General features: G+C 41.5%; 1 protein-coding gene across 1 annotated transcript; it reads right to left on the bottom strand.

Annotated features, from left to right (window-relative positions):
• Nucleotides 1–1106: 1106 nt before the first annotated feature.
• Nucleotides 1107–19067, bottom strand: LOC308298225 (retinoic acid receptor beta-like; the record flags this gene model as incomplete). Its single annotated transcript, XM_080741786.1, has 8 exons — nt 1107–1321; nt 3029–3187; nt 5144–5348; nt 7879–8055; nt 8798–8964; nt 10769–10910; nt 13243–13397; nt 18902–19067. 8 exons carry the CDS (start codon nt 19065–19067, stop codon nt 1107–1109), a joined length of 1386 nt encoding a protein of 461 aa, XP_080597912.1.
• Between the last annotated feature and the right edge of the window lie 481 nt (nt 19068–19548).

The following is a 19548-nucleotide window of genomic DNA, read 5'->3' as shown; positions in this document are numbered from 1 at the left end:
TTTTGTTTTCGCTGGGGAATGTAAACAGACCCGCACCGCATGACGTAACTTCCGAACCCATTTAGGCCTGAACACATTATGACGCAATATTTTATGCTTTAACTATTGAAAAATAGCAGATATACAAGCTCACAGCGCGGCACCGAGTGCCGCGCTGCGAGCTTGTAGATCTGCTATTTTAGAAAAATCGTGAAAATTAGATTTTTGACCCGATTACATAAGTGTCTTTTGAATCCTTCTAAGATTTTTTGAAAAAACGATGTTTGTATGTCAACAATCTGGCCAGCCATCGTCAAAGAAAAAGGTCCTTTTCACTCATATGGAGCTCAGTTAGTCTGTTCTTGAGAGACTACTATGTCAGTGGTTCTCAAACCATTTCATGTGAAGGACCTCCAAAATTATATTTATTTGGCCACGGACCCCCATCTCAAAATATTTAGTTCCAGGGACCACCCAGAAGCAAAATTTGAGTTACAAACGTTCGCTTTGAAAATACATATATTCAAAGATTTGCACACATTTTCACGACTTTTAAAAAAATAGCAGATCTACAAGCTCGCAGCGCGGCACTCGGTGCCGCGCTGTGAGCTTGTATATCTGCTATTTTTCAATAGTTAAAGCATAAAATATTGCGTCATAATGTGTTCAGGCCTAAATGGGTTAAACACAGCACTTCCGCTAGAAATATTAGAACCAACCAGAAGGCATATTGTGGCCAGGGTGGCTCCTGCTCCAAAAGATTCGGCACAGCGTTTACCCACGTGACACGACCAATACAACACTGCTCTGGACCCCTCAGCTCATACGAAGCTATTAACCACTTAAACCCCGGCATCCGCATTAGAAAATAGCAGAGCCACAAGCTCACAACGCGCCGTCACGTTTAAGACGCGTTGTCAGCCTGTAGATCGGCTATTTTCAGCGAAGATATGAGTGAAAACAGAAAACGCACACTTGCACAGAGCCCTGAGGGACTCCGGTCAACCAAGTATAGGGTTTAAGTGGTCAAACAACATCAAGCTATGTGGTCATTCTTTTTGAGGGATTTTGCTGGAGGTATTATACTGCGACAGGGTTTTTTTTCTTTTTGTTTAGTTTTGTTTTCTTCACATGAACAATCCTGTGTCTAGGTACTGTGTAGAGAGGGAGAGCATGGCTGGGCTGTGGTTCTGCTCGGCAGGGCCACCGCTCTCCACAGGCTGCTGCTGCTTCTTCTTCTTCTTCTGCTTCTCCAGGTACTCCAGGTCCTCCAGCATCTCCTGGATCAGGGGAGGCATGGAGACAGGGATCTCCATCTGCAGGGTGACCACCCGCTCCGCCCCTGCACGCACAAACACAAGCCTGCTTTAGACACAAGTCCTTTAACAGCACTGTTTCCCAAACAGTGGGTCGGGAGTCTTGGGACTCTCGGGAATCAAATTTTCTTTTACTACATTAAATAAAATAAAAAAGTATAGCCTATATATATATATTTTTTTTAAATTAAAAAATTAAAAACGTTATATCCACGAGTTTCCAACGCCCCATAGTGCATTGCGCAGACGTCTGCACCGAGCTTCCGCCGCCGATTTACAAGCTCACAACGGGTTGCATCTGCGACGCGACGTGAGCTTGTATGTCTGCTGTTAAACCCGGAAGTTTGGTCCCGATGGTCTCCAGTAAACTCCCGCGGAAACTTGTGGATACATTTTAAAAACAAATAATATAAATATAATAAATAAATGAATGAAATAGACAATCTACAAGCTCGTGTAGATCTGTTATTTTCACTAGTTTGGGTCTCGGGCAAACGTCTAATCTCTCTTTCGGGAACCACTGCTTTAACTGTGTCCTACCGCCTACGGCCTACGCCAACAGTTGCTGCGTTGTTGTGATCAGCAGTTGTTGGCACCATCGTAGGATGGAATATATATATTACACAACAAAACACATACACAGAACACAAGGGGTTCAAGTCCATTAACAGCACATGATCATGATGATGCGTTATGGTATGCTATATACCAGGGGTTCCCAAACTTTTTTGTCTCAGGGCACCCCATAAATATTTTCTTTAATCCGAGGCACCCCTACATAATAATTTTCACTCCCAGCACCTTATATTTATAGCATATCGTCGTTGTCGGGTGGAAACCTTGTATGTCCAAAACCGTTCGTTTTGTATTTATCATCTATAAAATGTACTAAACTAGTGAAAACAGCAGATCTACAAGCACACTGTGTGCTTGTAGATCGGCTGTTTTCACTAGTTTTGTGCGACAGTCTTGTATGATGAAGCAGGGCTTTGCTTTACCAAATGACGTACAATTGGAGATACAAGGTTTCTGCCCGACAGTGACGATATTTTAGTGATTATGTTGCGAGGAAAACGTTGAGATAATTTTTTTTGAAATGACTGAAAATAACCCTAACTGAACCCTAACCCTAACCCTAACCCTAAATTCCAAATATTATCAAATGATCTCGCAGCACCCCTGGACTGCCGTCGCGGCACCCCAGGGTGCCCCGTCACCCACTTTGAAAACCCCTGCTATATACTTTGTTACAAACACAGACCTGCATTTAGCATTTAGCAAGTTACAAGATGAAATGCACAGGGAATGACACATGCAATGACGCATAATGACCACAGGATGGAGTTTGTGTTACATAGCTAGACTCACACTCATTCACATTCATTTACAGCACCAGCTATAGACATAAACATTGGTTCTCTGACTTAGACCAATAAAACTTCCCCAAAACAGACAAAACTATTTTCCAGCTTTTTTTGGGCAAGGAACATGCATGATCATTTCCCCTTGCACCCTTCCAGCAGCCACATTAGTAAATATTATAAGAACATATCATTTTTGTCAGGTGGAAACCTTGTATGTCCAGAACCGTTTTGTATTTATCTTTTTAAAAATGATTTAAACTACTTTTGTGCGACGGCCTTGTATAAGGCTTTACTTTGCGAAAAACGTAGTCACATTTAGAATTTGAAGATACAAGGTTTCCGTTAGCTTGCCAGCACGTTATCTCTGACCTTTAGCGCTGATGCTGCGTAGGTCTGTGATCTTCATGAGGGCCTTGGGGAACATGAGGGGCATGCTGGGGCGCCGTTTACGGGAGTAGATCTTCAGAGCCTCCAACAGGGGCTCCTGGAGCACCTCCACCTTGGACGGCTCCTCCAGGTCCTGACGGTCTGTTGACAGTGACAGGACAGCAGCAGTGGTGAAGATTGTGCGAGATAAATAAGCAACCAGGGTCTACCAAAACAAGCCCAAAAGAAGCGACTTGATGACTATACACGAGCTCGCAATGAAGATGGGGCGCCATGACCCCCCCCCCCCCCCCCCCCCAAAAGAAAACATGATGATCAGGTATTATGATTATACTAAGAGGAAGATAAAAAAAAAGAAGAAAAAAAAAGTGAATAGAACGTGTTAAAATTACGTTTTTATGTGGCCACACCCAACAGTTCATTAAGTATGCCTGGTTGTCAGGTGGGTGGTCTGGTGACCCAGCTGAAGTTAGCCACACCCACAGTGTTGGGTGAATGGTAAAAGGGGAGGAGATTATTATATGATGTTATTAACGCAAGTGTTTTTCGACTGGGCCTTTTGACTCAAATCAAAAATACACAAGGAAGACATATTTGCATATTATAACCACACCTGGGGGTCATTTAGAGTAATGTTAAATCCGTATACACATAAAAATCACACCCGTGTGAACTGAGCGGTGGTCGTGGAGGCTGCGCAACAGCAAAACTAATATATAATAATAATAATAATTATAATAAAAAATATTTAAAAAATATTTAAAAAAAAAATTATAAAAAAATATATATGGGGGGGGGGGGGGGGGGGGGGGGTGCTTGCTTGTGTGTGAGAGAGAGAGCCATCCATCCATCCATGTCACTCCATGTCATTGCAGTTGATGCTCAGGGCAGACTAGACTCAACAGCACCTCTCTGGTCATCAGAGGTACTTAGGCTACATACGGCTACATACGGACCCACCCACCCACCCACCCACATAGACGGATACACACACGGCCACGCTATGGAGACGGTGTGACCACCGCTCAAAAAAAATGAGAAAGTTAAAAACTATGGCACCACCTCTCTAAAAAGAAATCTAAAAAAGATATTTGGAATATTTACAAAATATTGTACAAAATATATCACTGGCACAACATATTTTCAGATGGGGGTCAGTGCAGTGGACACTGGACAAATGCATTTTCATTTGGGTGTCCTTGACATGAAAATGTTTGCGAACCACTGTTTTAAAAAACATTAGGAAGCAAGCCCAAATAAGCAACTACACTTTAGAAACAAGCGCCCCAAAAAAACCAATCACCAATATGTACAAGCTACGTTTACTGGCTTTACTGGACTTTTAGTGATTCTTGGTTTTCTGCCATTAAAGGTATTTTTAATATGCATATCATTTTCAGACATAAGTATACTTGAGACATTTATATTTCAAAGTAAGTTGAAACCTGAAAAGACTTGATGGGTCATCACTGATGGGACTGTTTTAAGAAAATATCTTTGTGACATTTTGTCTCCTTGATGTTCTAAACATGGGGATCAACAATCTATTCTAGACAATATATACCTGTAATAGAATAGAATAGTTTGATTATAGTACAATCTACTAATAGGCTTGAAAAATATCAACAATTACAGACAATGTTCCTTTGATAAGCTCTGTCTGCATTTAGACGAGCATCTCTCACTGCTTGCTATCCTTCTTAGAGAGAAAGACCTGAAAAAACGGAACTAGAAGAGTGTAAGATTAGTGATGAATTTGACATTTGAATTTGAAAGATGATAAGTAGGAAAACAAAGTTGTAGGCTTGTGCAGTATGAATGTGCAAAAGATTTAGAACTTATCCTATTACATAATAGTCACGTTGCCATGTTTTTTTTAATCATTTTTTACTGTAACATCACCATGCTTATTTACATTAAACTTGGACTATATCATGATTGGGTAAATGCCTATAGTTGTTTACACCCATATGCTGGAAAGGCAAGCTCCGCCTCTGGCTTACATAACCACGTTGTCTCTACTATCTGAGTGAGTTGAGGACAACATACATTGCAGGACGAACTTGATGAACTAAACTTGAATATCAACAGCAGTACCTCCAGAAACCAGGCAGATGGCGCTGAGGAGACCGCTCTCTGTGTCATCCATCTCCAGGGGCAGCAGCTGGCCGGCGAAAGTGAAAACCTGGTCTGTGAGAGGTCCAAATCCAGCATTATGGATCTGGGTGCGAGTCAGGGTCAGCCCATCTGAGAAGGTCATTGTGTCCTGATCAGGGGTGTAGCGCGTACAGATCCTCAAGATCTACAGGGGAGGCGAGAGACACAATGAGAGAATTGGACAAAAGATTCAAAAAGACAGACCCCCATAAACTGTGAAACTAACCCCTGTCAGGTTCCCATGAACATGTGTGGCCTACAGTCAATGGATCATTTTAGGAAAAAGCATGGTCAGAACCCGGTTTAGACCTCTCTGATTGGAATAAATCTTTTGAAATTCATAATTAAAAGCCTCAAAATATGCATTAACTGTCTGTACGACAGTTTGATATATTCATCCGTTTCTGTAGAGGGCAGACAACAGAGGATGAGCCAGATCAACGATGACAGATCTAACGAGGACAAATATAAGTAGGCTATGCAAGAGAAATCAAAGAAAAGAAACAAGTAGGGCAATATGAGACAGATCAGGTTAATCATTATTACATTTACAACAGTAATATTTGTCCCAGCAGCATGCCTCATTAGACAACACCCCCATGGCGTAAAAACAATGTGATAGGGCTTTGATTTTACATTACAATCCCGTGGGGCAACCAGACAGTCGATTACCATTGGCAGAGACAGAAAGCTTTGATGACAACAGAGGAGGACACAGTCTGCAGAGAACAACAGAGGAAATGCATGCAAGGAAGACAAAAGGAAACCTGCACGCGTGCATGACGCAACAAAGGTCTCTGGGGATGAACACTGTTCTACTCGATGTGGGCAGTGTTTTTAAAGATGTCACGCGCACATCGCTTAGCACCCACAGGTCAGTTAACAGGTCAGACAGTGGTGTACTGATATGCATACAGGCGTGTTCTTTTGTTAAATCAGCCTGGTGTGACATTACAGCTTTTGTAAACGTTGTCGGAGGTGTGCCAGCCAGTAAACTGGTGCTGTGGGAACCAACACGTGGGCACCGGTCACGAGGACGTCCCACACTAACATCCGTGGATGTAATCAAGAATGACGCAGGAGCGCAAAGCACAAACGAGCTGTCTGGATGTATGGAGAACCAGGATGACTGGAAGCGACGATGGAAGGCTCGTCTGAGGACGACCCAGAGAGAGAGTTTTACATCGATGCATGTCCGTGCACGTGCACCTGCTGAAAAAGATTTGGGACAGGGTGTACACGTGTGACACGACCAATGCAACAATGGACTAGGTCTGCTTTAAGTGATGAGCATTACACCCGCACAAAGGCCCTACTTTATCAACATGGTGCAGATCAAAATTTTGGCATGCGCCAAAATTTAGGCAAGTGTCAGCATTTATTATCGCAACGTGACTTTGACATTGGGTAGGATCAGATCTCACGTCAAGTTCTGAGGTGGTGTAGGGTTCATCTTACACCACTTTGTTCCATTGTAGACATGCGAAGCAGCATTGTCTAACTATCTTGACACATGTATCCACTCCAAAATGTATATCTATCACACTAATAAATAATCCCTGTAAAAATATAAAATTTTATAAAAGCATACTGTACATCATGAACATGCTCGCCGATTTTATTACAATGTTACAATGACAAGCAATTAAAATTTATAGATATGTAAGAAATCTAACAACGTGCTTTAACAGTCATTCAGATAAGATCGCCCGCTCAGAACAAGGATATATTAACGCTCCCATATTAGGCTAGGCTATATGAGCGCTGAGCATTTTCGGGAGTCAGGACCAACAGCACGGCTGTAATCTTTTCGTTTTCGTGGACCGTCCGTGATCGTGAGGTCTCCATACAGTTAAGTGAGTCCTATAAAACCCACTCCAAACTTGGCTGTGCCCAGCCCAGCCCAGTGCACTCTGTGGATGATTTATTTGGGCCACCGGGGAGATATACGTATACATGATTGCTTTATTTTAGTGTAAGCACTAAAATGCGCTCGTCACCGATATTGGGTTAAATTAATATCCAAACGTAATTCCATTAATGACGATGTGACTGCTGGTGTGGTCATGGTCGTGTGTCATGTACGTAGGATGCCAGCCTCCTTTACAGAATAAATCTGAGTGAGGCGTGCGGTAAACTCTTTCCTATTGGCTTTCCTTACGTTGCTATGTAGTATTCTGTTTGTTCTGGTCGCAAAATCGGGGCGTTTCGAGAACATTTAAGGGCGTGTTATTTAAATTCAGCTGGCAACGCTGGGATCATATGTATGCCAGGGTTGGCCAGGTAGGACGATTTCATAAATGCCACTTCAATGTTGGCCTACGCAAATATCTGAGGACAAAAATACACTGATTTTTACACTCCATTGATAAATGAGGGCCAGAGAGTCTCAGAGATTTAGCCATTTCTGGAGACAGACACAGCTGACAAGGTATGTTCTATCTCTCAATATGAATGAATTGCTGTCTGATTGTGTTTGTTGTCGCTCAAAGAGGGATTAGAGGCTTGTACCTCCTAACCTTCTCAGACAACCTTTCTTCATAATTGTCCATGGAACTGCCAAAATGAAATGTGTTTTTTATTTTTATATTCTAACAATAGTATCTACTCAGATATATTTTTCCTTTTAGTGTTAAAACCGAAGACCTTTTTTGTGGTAGAAGCTGAAGCCCTACCAGAATGTCCAGACAGGCAGCTTTAAGAAGAGTGATCTGGTCAGCGATGGTAAGGCCGGTGAAGCCGGGCACTCTCTTGGCAAACTCCACCACCTTGATGATGCACTTGGTGGCCAGCTCACTGAACTTATCCCACAGCCCAAGGTCCAGCTGGATCCTGTGGTCAGAGCTCGAATTCTGCAGTGGGACGAGAGGGGAGAGGAGAGAGACAGACAGACAGACAGATAGAGAGAGAGAGACAGAGGAGTATTTGTTAAGTTAATTTTCCAATCCAATGCAGTGTACAGAGATGCTTTCCCAATTTTAAAGGTATAAAAATGTACGGTAGGCTTTCCAGTTCTTGATGGGTTAAAGTTATCTGAATCACTGTAGTGTGACATTTCAAAAATAGGAAGTTCAGTCATTGCTCAAGTGGATTTAAATACAGTGAATTCATTATGGATCCTATTTAACACACAGCATGTCATAATACAATCTGACAACAAAAACTGTGATTGGTCACCACCAATGGTTTCATTTATTTTTAGATCCTCCATCTATTGATTAACTCAGAAATCATTTTAAATGCTTCATTCAGTGAAGTGAGAATTCAGTGTATTCACTGCACCAGTGTGGTGATCACCAGTGTTTTACTCAAGGATACAGAGCCGCTGATATTGGCAGATTCTACAAATGTCTTCTAAATCCGACAAAAAAACAGTTTTCTGAAAAACGTACCGGTATGTTTCTATATCAGTGGTTTTCAAACTTTGTCATGTCAAGGACCCCCAAAATGATATGTATTTGGCTGCGGACCCCCATCTAAAATTTTCTTTTTCCAGGGACCCCCAGAAGCAAAGATTTGAGTTAAAAATGTTCACTCTGAATTTGGGTCTTGCCTCATGCTAGATGCAGAATAGATACACGCATTGTGACTCACCGTGGTGTATTTCCCCAGCTGGCAGAGGGATGGAAAGGTCTCTCTGTGCGCCCTGCAGATCTTCTCCACAATCAGGCCCAGTTCTGCTGTCAGCTCATAGGTCTCCATGATGGTCATCTTCACCGCTTCCTTCTTCTCCTTCCTCTTGTTCCGGTCATTCCTCACCGCTGGGGAAGGCATGAGATGATATAAGGGCACTGGGTCCTAAACAGTGGGTCGTGGACACATTTGTATGGCTCCCTTTATTTTTGGTTTCCTACATTTTGTTTTTAATAATTCATTAACATTTCCCCAAAAAGCAGTCATTTTATGAATAAATCAAAGAAAAAGCTAAGAAATTCCATAAATTAGAAAAAAAATGTTTAAGAATTAGTGAAAATAGCCGATCTGCAAGCTCACAACGCGGCGCGAAACGGCGCGTGGTGAGTTTGTTTGGGTCACTACTCACTAGTTTGGGTCCCGGGCAAATGTCTAATTTCTCTTCTGGGTCACGGGCTAAAAGGTTTGGGACCCACTGCTATAGGGGAAATAAGTGAAAGAGATTCCAAATGTCATGCTCATTGCTATCCAATCCAATCCAGTTGTTTTATTTTCTTTCTCTGACTTGAAATGTTTTAAAAGTTTGTTAAGTGTAAAAACATTTAAATTTAAATAAAATAATGTCAAAGACAAAATAATGATCCTTTGCAGAATATGAAGACGTGAGGTTCCCATCTGAAACAGCAGTATACTGTTACAGTATGTTCACTTACTACACTACACACGATAGGCCTGATGAATGAGTATGCATACAATAGCTTATAGAATCAGCGTTTTATGGGCCATAGGCCTATAGTACAACTTTCTATTCTAGGCAAGTCCATGAACTTGGCTTAAGGTAACTTAAACCAAGTTTCATAACCGCTGCGGTATCTGTGTCAACACGTTTCGCGATCTGTGTCAACACGTTTCGCTGTAGCCCAATGACTGAAGCCCAATGATTGGGCCGGGCAGCCATTCACATGTTGGGAGTTCCATGTCTTACGTAACTACTGCCGCGCTGCCTGACGTTGAAGTGACGTGCCTGTGCACTCCTATGAGCTGGACTCTCCTCCTCCCGCTCTCACTGGATGCTCTATATCCACTCCGTCATTGTGTAAACACCAGCAGTGAGATCATATTACATCTCGATCACTGGATATGGGCTACAGTGGCAGCCTGCAGGAGTTATGCAGTACATTGTCCACAAGGCTAACACATGTGATGTAGTATTTATGTAATGCGTGTGTCTAGAGTGCTGAGGGCTAACAATGAAACATGTGCCCACAGAGCCATTCCTACTACTTCCCAAACCCTTCCCCCTCTCCCACCACATTAATGACTTTGTTATATGTGAGTCAACCGTGCTGTGGGTAGTAGTGGACTGCTTGATGTTTTTGAAGGATAATAATTGTGTTAAAGAAGCAATACTATTTTTACCTGACTACAGTACACCCAACATCAAAATATAATATAGCCTACTATCCTTCAAAAACGTCATTATTTAATCATTTTTATGACTTTCTTATGGTTGCCATCTTCCTCACTCTTAAAATCAGCATATTGCAATACAGAGACGTGTTATGTCTGAGGCTGTATATCATCGTTGTCGGGTGGAAACCTTGTATCTCCAAGCTTCAAATGTGTACGTTTTTTTGCAAAGTAAAGCCCTGCTTCATCGTACAAGGCCGTCGCACAAAAGTAGTGAAAACAGCCGATCTACAAGCACACAACGCCTCGCGGTGCGAGGCGATGTGTGCTTGTAGATCGGCTGTTTTCACTAGTTTAGATCATTTTTAAATTGATAAATACAAAACGAACGGTTTTGGACAGACAAGGTTTCCACCCGACAACGACAATATGCAAAGACTTCATGAATATTTTATCGATAGGGTGAGGTGACAATCTTGACGATTCGTGCCTCACTTGCATTAAAGTACACCAGACACTTACACTCCTTAGACATGCCGGCAGCGACGCATTTCTGGAGACGACAGTACTGGCAGCGGTTCCTGGTGATCTTATTGATGATGCAGTTCTTATCTCTGTGGCAGGTGTACACCATGTTCTTCTGCACACTACGTCGGAAGAACCCCTACAACCACACAATGCCAAGGAAGAAAGGATTCATTTCGTCGTTGTCGGGCAGAAACCTTGTATCTTCAAGTTTTACATTTGTACTTTTTTTTTCTCGCAAAGTAAAGCCCTGCTTCACAATACAAGGCTGTTGCAAAAAAGTAGTGAAAACAGCAGATCTACAAGCACACAACGCCTTGTGGTGCGAGGCGTTGTGTGCTTGTAGATCGGCTGTTTTCACTAGTTTAAATCATTTTAAAAAAACAAACGGTTTTGGACATACAAGGTTTCCACCCTACAACGACGATTTGTTTTATTATCAAATTTACCACAACCATTAAATGTGTAGTTAGTTACACAATACACAGACATTACTATTTGCAGTAAACCCCCAGTGAAGTGAACACAACTTACTTACTTTATTCGATTAAATATTAGGATATTGCACAGCATTACCAAAAAAGAGCATTAAATACACAAATATCACTTTATATGGTGATTGACTATGGAGTAACGTACAGTAGTTCATCAATAAGAGGAAACAGATTATGAAAGAGACCACGCATTTGTTGTGTCTGTTGTGGAGGCCATTATCAATAGTATTGATTGAAACACTATGATCCTGACATGGAGGCAGTTTATGAGGCCAAAGTTCAACTCTACTTGGGTTTGACAAAAATAAGCACAGCAGTCAAATGCTCCCATGAGTATTTAGACGTCCATGATTTCATTCATTACACAGTGGATCTGCAATCTGGGGAACTTGATCTCTCATCTCTCTTGAGATCTGATTGTTGCTCTTGCATTCTGTTTATTGTTTCTCTGCCTTGTTGTGTTCTCTAACTCTCTCTAGTTTCTAATCTATAGGAAGACTTTCCTCAGTTTCCTCAGGTCCTCTTCCACCATTCCATACTTTATGTTACCTTAGTCAGATGGCTGAGCTTGAAACGCATTGCTTGTCTACATGTTTTATAGGCAGCAACCTACTGTACAACTGCACTTCTATTGAGTTATGCAGTTTAGCAGGAGCAATACAAGTTTCACTTTTTGCAAGCAAGAACCTTCCAATCTCTTGTATTTTGTATTTGTTACAATTGCAAATACAATGTAATAATACCAGTGAGACTCCCTAATCGGGAGATAAGCGACCGCCAGGTCGCATAATGTTGTCTGCCAAAAGTAACCTCACGGTGGCGCTATGGGGCATGTGAGAAATCAGGGGCGGAGGTTGTGGTTTGCCAGCCAAGGAGTGTGTGTGCAAGGTTTTGGCATGGATAGGGGCACCGGAGATAAGAGTCTGCAGAAAGCAACCTGAAGGTGGCGATAGAAGAGGCCCATGTGTAAGTAGATTTATATATTTTGTGTTACCTTTGGAGTAGGCTGCTGTTACAAATACATTTAATTCCAAAATGACATAGCTTCTATTTCCCCCCAAAATAGGAATGCCAGGTTGAAAGTGGTTAATGGCAGTATGGTTGCAGACAAGAAAACACTTGTCTATAACATGTGTCATACTGTATGTCACATGTAGATGGATGGGAGTGGATTAAGATTGAATAGTGTCAATCTAAAATCAGATTATTCCACAGAAAGCATTCAGAGGTGGAAAATTATGCATAATGTAACTGAATTTGAGGTTAGATGCAAACACTAGGGGGTTCCAAATCCAATTGCTATCCCCTGGGACTCCAAATGACGTCCATGACCCCTGAATCTTAGCTGAGTGGTTAGTGACTCCCGCCTGGGCAGCCAGAGGCCCTGGTTGTCGCAGGTTCAATTCCAGGCCAGGCCAGCAATGTGTCAATATGCGTCCCTGAGCAAAGACTCTTAATCTCGAATTGCTTTCCTAGTGCCATTCTACTGCGCTCAATGCTCCAAGTGATTATAGGATAGGTAAATGCAGAGTTTCACATAATGTGCAAATATACAGCGACAAAAGAAAAAAACACCCCAAGGGGTTAGGGTCATTATTATTATTTATAATAATTAGGGCTGTCACGATTATGACATTTTACATGACGATTATTTGTCACTCAAACAATTGCGATTAACTTTTAATTGTGTTTTTGTCGTTGACAATTACATTTCTGCTTTAAGTTGCACATGGTAGATATCATATGACACATAATTACTGACATATTTGACAACTTTATACTTAAAAAAGAACATTGATAGTGGAAATAGCCGATCTACAAGCTCACAACGCGTCGCATCTGCTATTTCCACTATTTTTGACCTTTTATTGAAATATATGATCATTTTTCAACATGGAAACGATTATGACGATTATGAAAAATAATCACGATTATGTCCAAAAATCACGATTGTGACAGCCCTAATAATAATCTTACCTTGCAGCCCTCACATGCGCTGACACCATAGTGGTAGCCCGAGGACTTGTCCTGACATACAAAGCAGGGCTTGTAGGTTCGAGGAGGGGGGAGCGGGGAACGGGGACTGGCGAATAAGTCTTCTGAACCAGAACTAGAGCTCTGACTCTCCACTGCTGCTAGCACATGGTGACAAGGAGATAGAAGGGGAAAGAGAGAGAGAGTCACCAGGGACATACAGAGAATGTTAGAGGCAGGGCTGACATTTCTAAAAGGGCCTTTTGGTGAAAACATCGAAAATAGCAGACCTCCAAGCTCACAACGCGTCGCGCTGCGACACGTTGTGAGCTTGGAGGTCGGCTATTTTCGATGCTTGATTTCTACACAGAGAGGGCAATTCTTTCAACATACGACGCTGCATTCAAGTTCAGGAGAGTTTGGACAAGGCAATTCTCTTGAATGCTGCCTTCAGGTATGACATGGAAAGAGGGCATTTGCATTTCTTTCACCATAATAAAAACTGCATTCATGGTCTGGAGAGGGAACCTTTTTACAGACGGGTAAAAGGGCCGGGGCTCAAGCCCCCTTTTAGGGCTATGTGTGCACGTGCCTGAGTAACACTGAAAGCAAAATTGTCAAAGGAAAAAGAATGAATGATGTGTGGTCAACATTCATCTGATGCAGTGTCTGAACTCTAAAATTATGAGTGTTCATTTAACTCATACATACATACATACATACATTTGCACACTGTCTAAAGTTTCAAATGTATAAAGGAACACTGAGGATTTTATGGTTTCAAGAGTTTTCAATCGTATATCCCAGGTTGTATCAAATTGTCTCTCCTAAAGAATCTGTGAAGGATTAATGATCTTTCATTGTGTTCAAACTCAGTGACGAGTATCAACAAAATTAGCACTGAAAAGGTTTATGCTCTTATTTTTTCAATAACAATAGTCTGAAAATGATACATGCAATTAGATTTATTTATTTACTTATTCATATTTTGTTTTATTTTCGGTATCTTTTCCACTAAAGTTGAGCATAATGTTATTTTCCAACAATACACAATACACCAAACGTTTGAATTGCAAGGACCCTTCGTTTGATATGCATTTGGTATATGCCACATACCCCATTTGGTTCCATTTGTACAATCTCAGAGTTACAAACCATTAAGGGTCCATTTGGCTCTTATTGATTATCAATCTTAGACAGGGACCCCCTGGAACGCCCCCAAGGACCCCTAGGGGTCCTCTGACCCTACTTTGAGAACCACTGCAATACACTGACACAGTTTACACTTTGTAGGTGCCCAGTACAATCCCAGCTTCCTATTGGTGCCCGAAGCTGCTCCACTGAACCAATGGGAGATCAGATCAGACCGTCCTGCATGACTGCTTAACAACAACAACCCTATTCTGGGACAAACATTTGGCGAAAATAGAAGATCTACAATCAATGGTCTACAGATATGTAGATCAGCTGTTTTCACTGGCAAAGGGATTTGGTGTAGAGGGAAAAAAGGAGTAGGGTTTAAGTGGTTTTAAGCTGTTTTCACATAAAAAAAAAAAGAAAATGTCTGCAGAAGGAAAATACTATGATTATCATTTTAGATTGTTTGGGTATGAATTTGTGTTGGCCCTCTTTCAGATGTTGTCATGTAGAACGGTACACAGTATCTCTGTAGCCTTTAAACGAAACAGGTCTTTCTTACATTGATGCTCCTACATATTATTATTTAAGCACCAGAAAGTTACTTTCCATCCCTCATATACTGTGTGCACAGTGCACACCCCATAACCCACACACTGCACATCATTTCGGAGCTTGGACGGGTAAGGACTAGTCTATACTATAATTTTGCGAATGTCTGTCTGAGTGAGTGAGTGAGTGTCTGTCTGTCTGTCTGTCTGTCTGTCTGTCTGTCTGTCACAGCGTTTCTCCTCAGTGGCTGGAGCAATTGATCTGAAATCGCATCACCATTAGCATATGAACACACCTGACATAACTGTGAAGCCCGTTTGTCACTTTCACAAATCGTATGCTGTATATTAGCATTTTTATGGTGTATCTATTATCTATTCTGCATCTAGCATGAGGCACATCTATTCTGCATCTAGCATGAGGCAACATGTTTAACCAGCTCTCTCTCTGTGTGTGTGTGTGTGTGTGTGTGTGTGTGTGTGTGTGTGTGTGGGGGGGGGGGGGGGGGGGGGGGGGGGGGGGGGGTGTTGGCTGGCCCTCTTTCAGATGTTGTCATGTAGATCGGTACACAGTATCTCTGTAGCCTTTAAACGAAACGGGTATTTCTTACATTGATGCTCCTACATGTTATCATACAAGCACCAGAAAGTTACTTTCCATCCCTCATATACTGTGTGCACAGTGCACACCCCATAACCCACACACTGCACATCATTTCGGAGCTCATATCTTTGAACGGGTAAGGACTAGTATATATATATAAAGCTGACACCCTTAAGTGTACCTATTTGTATAGAATGATTACATTATGAACTATGATGCTATAAAATACAATGCACTAAAAGACAGTGCCATGTTCACCCTAACCCTGAAATGTGTATTTCTATAGATACAAATAAAATAGCATTTAACAGATAAGAGATCTTTGAATCATGTCATGATTTGAGTGAAAAGGCAAGACAGTCAGCAACTGTTATCTTATCTGAGGCTGTTAAAATAGCCTTGTGAGAGAATAACACAGGTAGTTAATTGTCATTGTAGGTCTTATCACCTGTAGAGACAATACAGTCTAAAGAATGTCAAATGTGTGGTGATTGTTCCACCACATACAATGAGGCGATCAACAGTCGGTATACATTATAAAAAATGCAATTCATTATTACTTATATGAGCAAAGTACGAGCTAGGGCAGTGGTTCTCAAACCTGGGGTCGGGACCCAAAGTGGGGTCCCCAAATTATTTTGTGGGGTCCGTTGAGTGAGGAAAAGAAAAATATTTTTCTCACTCAACGGTAAACAAACCAACATACAGCATAAGTGTATACAGGGTATCTGCACATTTATAAAGTGACAATTTTTGACTTTCAAAACCGTTTTAATACCAAACTGGCCACACTGTCAATAAGTAAGCAAGAGGCAAACATTGTGAAAATAGACGATCTACATGCTCACAACGCCTCGCAGTGTGAGGCGATGTGAGCATGTAGATCTGCTATTTTCACAATATTTACCTGTGGAACTGAGTCACATTAAATGTAATACCTACAATTCCGGTCCCCAGTTCAAATATGTTTATTTTGGGGGTCACAGCCTAAAAAGGTTTGAGAACCCCTGAGCTAGGGGTTGGGATCCTGATCCTATAGGAACCGGAATCAGTTCTATCACATTTGGAACCGCCTGCAGAACCGCTTGGAACTGTTTTATCACACAATCTTCCGGTCTGCTTTACAATTAAAATTAATATGTACGCAAGACAAGTCTGCATGAATTTGTGTTCATCAAAAAAAACATAATGAAGGAAGCAAAATTATATACAGGTATATATTTTTAAATACATAGGAATCGTTAAAAGGGAACCTTCAGGAATTCAGGCCGCTGAGAGGGAATCTTTAACTTAATACCGGGAGGCATATATGTCTCATTTTAGATTTTAGCGTTGGGATATAAAAAAATAGCACATATATGATTCTTGTACATCTGCTATTTTTGAAAGATCTTGAAAGAGTGAAACTACTTATTTAGAAACGGCCTCCGGTCTTAATAGGTTAAGGAATCGGAATGGTTAAAATCCTAAAGGATCGCAGCCCCATAGACTACGGGCTCATACTATGGGCCATAGTATGATGAGCTACTCTTACTTGCATTTTTCTTGGATAAGCATTATGGCCATTTCACGCCTAGAGAAGCATCCCACCCATGCACATTTCTCACACGGGGGAGAACAGGCCATGCCAGCCTCCCTGCTGTCTCCTAATCATCTCTACCATTAGGAGGACAGAACCTCTGACAGAAGAAAAAAAGACACCCAAGAAAGACATTTAAAAGGAGACAAAAAGAGAAAAATTGCTTATCTCCATCCCCTTGAACCAGTGGCCTCTAGTTGAACCTGGAAACTCCAGGTCAAACAAGAGGACACCCCCATTAGCCAGCATTCTCGCCCAACGCAAAACAATGCAGGAGCATGCCACGACTGACTGATGAGGAAGAGAGAGTGGAACACAGTGTATTTGTGTGTGTGTGTGTGTGTGTGTGTGTGTGTGTGTGTGTGTGTGTGTGTGTGTGTGTGTGTGTGTGTGTGTGTGTGTGTGTGTGTGTGTGTGTGTGTGTGTACGGGGAGGTTATGCTACGCTAAGTGATTCGAATGGGGGAAGGGAGTGAGGTTACCCCAATTTAGGTGGTGTCGTTTGATGTATATGACACAATGCCTCATTTGTATTAGAGTAAACCATCTGCATCTGCAGAAAATGTGAGGGTATTAGTGTTGGAGTGTGACAGATAAACAGGACGTTTCGGTCTTTGTTTTGTTTTGTTTCAGAGAACTTGAGGAGGTGGATTGGATAATAGTGCTATTATTACTAGTGGTGATGAATGACAATGGTTCACCATGGAAGATATGTGATGTCATTCTGTGCGAATCACCTTGTTAGTTAAAATATAATAAAATGTTTAATGAGTATTAGATGAGTAAGTAGGGTGTGTGTGTGTGTGTGTGTGTGTGTGTGTGTGTGTGTGTGTGTGTGTGTGTGTGTGTGTGTGTGTGTGTGTGTGTGTGTGTGTGTGTGCTGGTGGTGGGGCTCAGTCTGGACCTTGTCTGACCTCCTGAGTTGGTGACCGTCCAGTGAACTCAGGGTGACCCCAAAATGACCATCCTGTCCTGTCCAAACTACAGTCCTGGCCACTGACAACATCCAGGCCTCCAACCGGCATGCCTTTATAGATACTGCATGCTGCTCTGTTATTCCAAGCATTATGTGCTTGTGGAAAAAACTACAGAAAATAATACCCCGAGAGATGATGAACACTGAATCATCATCAACACTGATGATCATTGTGATCCTTGAAGAGCAACATGCCAAGAAAACAACCAACCCACACTTGGAATAAAATCATGAAATATATCATTACTTATAATACATACTTATTTCTTAATATAACATATTTTAAATAGAAATGTAGTGATGTGATGACAATTAACCGTTTATGATTAGATTCAAATCAAAGCATATATTAAACAGCAATTCAAATAGGCCTGTTGCAAATTGGTCCATTGTCTGCATGTCTAGCCTAAATTATATTTAAAAAGGTATAATGATTTAGCATTTGTTGAAATTGTTTATATTATAACATTTTAAATAGCCACATTATTTAAGTGTAAAGATACAATATAGGCTATTGTAGGTCTATAGGCCTAGTGACTCGCTTGTTTAAAGTGTTATATAACACCAACCATTTGGAGCGAATAATTCCCCCCCACAGATGTAGATGTCTGCTTTTGCAATGAGCCTTATTTTATTATAGAATAGAATGAGTTTGCTGCTTAATTGTACAATTGTCATACAGGTAACTCACAACAGGCCTAATATGCATCTATATAAAGCTATATCAAACATAATTTCTTATGATGCAAAACATATTAATAATTGACATCAATCACCAAAAGGATAACATTCTCGTAACAGTTAAGTTTAACCTACATTGCGACGTCCGATGATGTACTTGCCAATCCGACTCCGTCTCTGTTAACTCACTGAAGCAGGAGGCAAAAGACTGTTCCTGCTCCTGCAGCATGCAAGGGCTCGCTGTATAAAAATCCACAATCTCCACGTTACCAACAGCGAGAAAATCCATATAGTCGAACATCTTCAGCGTTCATTCAAAGCGATCGGATGTCCTTTTCGAGAGGTGTCTTCTTCATAACAATCAAGTGCACAAAAAAAATCCTAATTTGTGTAGCATGTGCAGCTCACCCGTGATTTCTACAACAGAGAGTGCATTTCAGATAAAACTTGTAATTGATCCAAACGGCGTTTCAATAATAAGCGTCTGAAATATCGCACCGAAAGGGGCGTGAGCAGCACACACGCTTCTATTTTCCATCGACGTACAATCCGTAGCCTACTTGTCTTGCGTCTCCTCCTCGCCCAGCCAACACACAACACTACTACTCCGCAAAGTCCGCTAAAACAGAGCGTGGTTATTTTGCATAACAAAGTTTGTTTGGGAGTTCTTATCTCCTCTTTGTTGACGAATGAGCCGCTGTCTCAAAAGCATTGCAACCTACTTCATACTAGTTATGTCACACTCACGGCGACCGATAGAATTACCTAATATATGCGACTGA

This window comes from Nannobrachium achirus (genome assembly GCF_963921795.1).
Source record: "Nannobrachium achirus genome assembly, chromosome: 2".
In the NCBI taxonomy this organism is placed as follows: Eukaryota; Metazoa; Chordata; class Actinopteri; order Myctophiformes; family Myctophidae; genus Nannobrachium; species Nannobrachium achirus.
Note: the sequence above shows the minus strand (reverse complement) of the source record. Positions and strands in the feature narration are given on the sequence as shown.